At 34.2% G+C, this 6,336-nt stretch overlaps 1 protein-coding gene across 2 annotated transcripts; it reads right to left on the bottom strand.

Annotated features, from left to right (window-relative positions):
• Window positions 1-229: 229 nt before the first annotated feature.
• On the bottom strand, window positions 230-4,575 carry LOC105034454 (large ribosomal subunit protein uL1). Of its 2 annotated transcripts, none has more exons than XM_010909633.4 (6): window positions 4,466-4,575; window positions 4,136-4,182; window positions 2,708-2,927; window positions 2,218-2,383; window positions 1,168-1,373; window positions 230-530 (listed from the first exon to the last, which is right to left on the bottom strand). In XM_010909633.4, the coding sequence occupies exons 2-6, from the start codon at window positions 4,138-4,140 to the stop codon at window positions 477-479; spliced, it is 651 nt and encodes a 216-aa protein (XP_010907935.1). In that variant the 5' UTR covers window positions 4,141-4,182; window positions 4,466-4,575; the 3' UTR covers window positions 230-476. The 2 variants fall into 2 exon arrangements, with proteins under 2 accessions (XP_010907935.1, XP_010907934.1); XM_010909632.4 differs by having other exon boundaries at window positions 4,136-4,186; window positions 4,466-4,572.
• Between the last annotated feature and the right edge of the window lie 1,761 nt (window positions 4,576-6,336).

Raw genomic sequence — 6,336 nt, 5'->3', positions numbered from 1 at the left:
AAAGGATCTCAAAAGCTTTAGGTGTTAGTGTTAGGCAGCCATGGATACTCAAATGCCTTGTAAACATTTCTAGGTCCTGGAACCTGAAAATAAAAAGAAACAGTTAACGCATCGGTTATTAGAAATGGGCCAAGAAGTGGCCCTCCAAGTCCAGTCCCTTGGTAATCTAAGATGAACCCATCTAAGATGAACCATGGACAAAAATCACGCAGCATGAGTTACAATATCCTTCTGGCAAAACAACCACATCGTGATAAGAGAATATTCTTACATTTTGTTCTTGAATCGAAACAAGTGAAGAAAATTCATAATAATGCAATTCCATCAGAAAGTCTTAAAAAGCCATCAAACACTAAAATCTCACTAGCACCAGAAGGAACAAAATTTTGGATTTAACAAGACCCGAGTGAACAAAATGAAAACCAAGTATTCCCTACATCTTGTCCCGCAAATTTTCAACCCAGGCAAAGAACAGCTTAGAATACTCGGTATGGCTTCCCCATGGTGCTCTTCAGGTACAAGCACCTCACCTGTAATCATAAAGGGTGGAGTGAGAAACGTTAGAAAACTGTACAGTACAGCATGTATTGAACACTACATCAATTGCATAAACATACACAAGCCCATGTTATAAAATAATCCACGTAGCGTGCCCTCGGCTACAGACATGAAGGTCAGCAACCTAGGTACAATTATCTGGATCTTGCCGCCATAAAGGCTGCCAGGCTGGTGGATCTTCCATAAAGCCATGCTAGACTCGCATGTACAAGAGAGAGGCTATTAAATCAAAACACAAACATGCTCAAGAAAATCAGTACTTTTAGATAGTTTTTTTGGTTATCTAATTCACATCGTAGAGAAGCTGAAGCTAAATAACTCCAATATTCAATTAACTCTACATCGAGGTGCAATGAACATCATTGAAATTATAAACACACATATTTCTTTGATTCTCTATATGTAAATCCTAGAGTTTACAGAAAGAAGGAACATCAGAATATGTAAATATGTTATATATGGCATTAACAAGCAGTAAATTCTTCCATACCAGAATAGGAGTGGTGACGTGTTAAATCTATTTTGAACAAAAGTTGAAAGAAACACATGCAAATTGTAAACAATCTAAGAACATAGAAATCAACAAAAGATTTGACAGGGCAAACCTACATTTTGCCAGTTCTTTTTCAACAATGATACAAGAAAGTTAACACTGAGTTGCACATTCTGAAAAATCTGCTTTTCCTCCATTGAACAGTTACCCACAGCAACACCCATGCATAGAACCTTCTTGAGCTGAAATTTCACCATTGCTTTTGTCTCATTAACTTTTGCCTCCAGGGATTCCTGATGAGTCACCAACGTGGGAAACTTCCCTGCATGAGAAATGTCAAGAATGCATATGAGAAACAAAGGCATCATAAGTTTACAATGCACACAATGTTAAGATGTAAGAAATCGTAAAATAAAAAGGGTCGATTAGTTTATTCATGCTTCAGGTGGCTGGAGAAACTTGGTGCTTAGGTTTTGAAAGAAATAATATTTTTCAAATGAATAGTGTGAAAGGAACATACTGTACATTGATATCGTGAGTTACATGATATTATAGTTTGACACAAAACTGGTATAACCAAGCTCACCATAGTAAAGATTACAATTTACCACCAGAGAATTGACTTCTAATATTAAATAGTACATGAAGTCTGATGCTTCTCATGCCTCTTTTCCATTTAATCCTGGGATTAGGACTAAGCAAGCATTTTCCAATTGAATTTTGTGTACTGATTGCATGTCCATCAGCAGAAAAATGTTATGTTACTTTTCACTAGGCATTACTAGCCAGACAGATATATTGGTCTACCCAACAGAATTGATTTCTTATCGACATATCTTATAGAAAGGGATGTATACATGGATACAGTATCGTACTATATCAATGGTAATGGTGCCAAAACAAAATAATATTTTTCTGCATCTGCTCCCATATTTTGGTATAATCGAAAGTAATTTTTTACATAAGTTAGTGCCATAAATAAATCTTCTGAAAGATGTAGCAAATTTGTGGGTCAAGAGTTTTCTTTTTTGAAATAAAAAAGGAAAAAGTGCAAAATTACTTTGTATATGCAATTTATGAAACTTTTAGGCATTAGCATTCAAGACCGACCGATGTCAAATTGCTTCCAGCAAAACTCTAACATAGAAATGAATGGAAATGCTTGCCTGCTTTGTTGAGACCAGGACCAAGAAGACGAGGAATCTGCTTAATGATCGCCTCTGATGCTAGGAAAGCATGGTACTTCTTAGCAAGCTTTTTGACCAGCTTCTTGTTTTTGTTCATTTTTTTTAGTGCTTCAACATCCATATAGTCAAGCCCTATTTTCTCTGCCTGCAGAAGACATAATCAAGCATTAGTGCAATCTTTTGTTGCTGCAAATTGAAGTTAATGAAAACATGAGCTACCAGATGTTTTCATTTTGGCACATTGGGATCAACAGATATAATGCAGATATAGTTTACAAGTCACAAAGAATGCAACTTTAGCTAATGAAACAAGCTTTGCCACTGAGCATAGTTGATATAACTGAAGTGAAATACATGAATCAAAAGTCACATGGGGCAGAGCTACCTTAAAATGATTTCCTATAAATAAGCTAATGTAACTAGATAATAATTCTATAAACCGATGCATACAAGCATCGACATATTTTACCTCCTCAACATGCTGAGCATCACCAAGCATGCAGACCTTCATTTTTGGACGAGGGATATGAGGTAACTTCACAGATCCACTGAAACGCTTATCCTTTTGGGGGTCATAGTTTTTCAGTCCAATCTGTAGCTCAATGGTTTCAGTAAAATTGCGCTTCTTCTCCCGAGAATCATTTGTGATCTGAGAGATTGCTTCCCTCAAAACATCACTCTGTAACTTGCTGTAGAAGTGGTGAAGCAAATAAATAGTCAGTTTTATATTTCATTATTGAATTTTTCTACTCAAAAAATTCTGAAAGCTAGAATAAGGTCAATTCATAATCATTATGAATTACTGAGGTTTTAATAAACCAATCCTAGAAGCGTAATTCACCAATAGCATGTTTAAGAAACAAGAGAAATTTTCATCAAACAATAGTAAGGCTTCAGAAAGACAAGCAATAAAAGAGGGTGCAAGGCTTGGCTGCTAAACAGAGAAATAAGTATACGGAAATTACTAGAGCTACATGGGACAGAAGCAAGAAGAGAAGCAAGAAATCAAGACCATGGCTCAAGAAAAAGAAATAGAATACTAGAGCTACATGGGACAGAAGCAAGAAGAAAAGCAAGAAATCAAGACCATGGCTCAAGAAAAAGAAATAGAATACTAGAGCTACATGGGACAGAAGCTGTTGAAATAGAATACAAAGCTACAACAAATCAGAACAAATTGTGTCCTTTTAGTGCAGATTGATGCCAGAAAAGGCTTCATACAACTTTAGCCTAAAGAGTTGAGATTGTTGATCATCATAATTCATTAACCGTATTGCAAATACAAGATATAATCTACAGAAAATATTGCATCATTAACAGACCATACAGGCAACAATAGACGAGGGTAACATAACTATTGAAGTTCAGATCCAAAAAAATGCTTCAGAACCAACAAAGCTTTCGCATTACATCATCATCCCATGCTGATTCTCCTACCAGGTAATAATAAAAAGATAAAACAACTTTTCTATCAAAAACTAGTCCTTCTTTGACTTAAAAAAAATATTGAAATTTGCTAAAACTAGCCAATAAATATGAATAAATAAATAAATAAAGTGATCCTGTTGCGATAACTGAACAAATGATCGACCAAATACCACCGTCCATGTTGAAAAAGGGAGTTGAATTAAACTCCTAGGGATTATGATCCACATCAAAGGTCCAATAGAATACATCACACACTCACCACATACTAAAATCTGGGCATGGGCATTTATCCAAAAGGAAATAATATTTCAAAAAAAAAAAAAAAAAAAGCACATCTATTAAAAGACAAACACAGAATAAGAGCAGACTAAAGAATTAAAAGCAAAATGGATAGACATCAAACATCAAGGTTAAAGATTTATTGTTGCAAAAAGTAAGTGCAATAAGAATAAATCTCAATAACCAGTACCTCATGGTTCCGACGGATTACTCTTGCTTCCACTTCTACGCTGAGTCCTTCCTTCAAACAAAGAGATCAGATCTTAAGAAACTGGAGAAAATCCTCCATCATATATACATCAACAACCAAACTTACTTGGGAAAAAACAAATTAATCAGGAAAATCACAGACGATGAAATCCGGAAAAATAGGTAAAAAATTGAAGATAAAAAAAACGATGAAAACAGATTGGAGAAAAACAAGAATCAAAACTGCTAAAGTTTCTAAATTCGAGAATGAGGAGAAACGAAAGGGATTGCTCGCAATGCGAAGGAGAGGCGGAACCCGAAGAAGACCTACCGAGAGCTAGGCGCGCCGAAGAAGAAGACGGCAACCGAACCAGTCCCAGGAAGCGAGACCTCGCCGATATATCCTAGGGTTTGGGCGGATCTCTAAATTGACCCCGATGCGGAGCGCTGTTGGATTGGGTCACTCGGACTCCACATTAGCTGGGCCCTGAGGCGGACGGCCCGGGTTAGGAGGTGTTAATGGTCCGTTCCAACTCACGATTATCACAGCATTTTTTTTTTTTTTATTTGGTAGTAAATACAATTGACATGGCTCAATAATGGCCTGCTCCCTTACCCAAATAATCCTATAAAATAATTCCATATAACACTTTAGATTAAGTTTACGCAAACACGATAGCCATTTTTTTTCCGGGTAGACACAAACATAATAGTTAATGGCCACTGTTTATATATAAAGATGATATTGTAAATAAGGTGATAAAATCACCCCTTCCCCTTTATAAGACATTCATGTTTTCCTATTCCTCATCTTTTCTTTCAATGTTTGGGTGTATCAAGCTCTCTCCAATCTCCCCCTCCTAAATGTTTGGACTCTCCTATCTAACAATCCCTAGATAAGGACATTCCCTACTCGTTCACTCTTAATTTTTAATTTAAAGACATATTTGGCTGGAGAGTGACTTTCATTCCAGCTATTTAGTTGGAAAAAATCTCATTTACATTCTAACCAAATATGTTAGGGAATATGACTATTCTAATTATCATATCTATCCATTTCGATTTTGATCGCAAATCAAATATGTTCTAAATACTATTTCATATCTCGATGATTTAGTACTATTTTTATGCTTTTGTTGTAGTTAAAATAAGTTCTGATCAATATATTTTGAGACCCACCAACAAAAATGAAATAAAATAGGTGATGAAATAAAGATAGGGTCAAATATGTTATATATGACATATTTCATACTTTTTCTTGCCTTACTCCAATTACTATAGAATATATGACAATGACTTTCAACATGATTAATCTTTTTTCTAGTTGTCAAATCCTTGAAAAGAAATACAAATGGTCCAAGATGCTCAGATTGATTAGTACCAAATAAATAACATGGAAAATGAAAAGCTGCAATTTTGGAAAGAGAATACTTAAATTATGAGGAAATATTCTTAAACCTAGATTGTTAGACTGATAGAGGATGCTTTTTGGAACCAAAATGTGGGTATTCTGATGATATATATTGATATTGCTTACGTTTGATGCTAGCATGTTGTATGATGTCCCCTTAAACATGAGGATGATCCATTGTATGTGAAATAATCCAAGTTATGTTCTAGGGAATATAAATCAAAACCAAATGATTCAGTTTTTTTGAAGGTAATGGGAGATTATAAATTTTTGAAATTATAGGGTCAAGAGAAGTTGTCTACACTACTTCGTGGATTCAGTTATTGAAGACTCGATTCAATCAATATTGACAATTGAAGCATTAGAATCATATGATGATGCTACATTTTGTTGTAATACTGTATTGAGTAATTTTTCAAAAGAGCACGTAATTACAAATGGTTTATGCATGATTGGATCTAAATTAATGAAAATCATAATTTAGTATAATAATAAAATATTAATATACTTTGTTATTTGAATTTTAGTATGAATGGACTAAAAGATTAAGAAAAATGATTATTTAACATAAGTTAGCAGGCACAAAATTTTCAAAATCAAAATCAAGATCAATACTTAGTTATTTTTCAAAATAAGTAAAATAATTTAAAATAAAATTAAAAAAATGAAATATATAAAAATTTCTAAGTATTATATTCCTACTCTTTTGGTCAAGTATGGACTTGCAAAATAATAGAATGTGATATTCCTTATTTCATCAAGTATCTACTATATGTTCTTCCAAACGAACT

This window comes from Elaeis guineensis, chromosome 8, assembly GCF_000442705.2.
Source record: "Elaeis guineensis isolate ETL-2024a chromosome 8, EG11, whole genome shotgun sequence".
In the NCBI taxonomy this organism is placed as follows: Eukaryota; Viridiplantae; Streptophyta; class Magnoliopsida; order Arecales; family Arecaceae; genus Elaeis; species Elaeis guineensis.
The sequence above is the reverse complement of the archived record's forward strand: the minus strand, read 5'-3'. Positions and strand labels throughout refer to the sequence as shown.

What these genes read in the sequence shown, in the direction of transcription:
- LOC105034454 (XM_010909633.4), bottom strand. An exon ending in ATGCTCAGCATGTTGAGGAG is followed by an intron (nt 2,384 to 2,707) that starts GTAAAATATGTC and finishes TGTCTTCTGCAG; the next exon opens with GCAGAGAAAATAGGGCTTGA. An exon ending in TGAAAAAGAACTGGCAAAAT is followed by an intron (nt 531 to 1,167) that starts GTAGGTTTGCCC and finishes TTATGATTACAG; the next exon opens with GTGAGGTGCTTGTACCTGAA.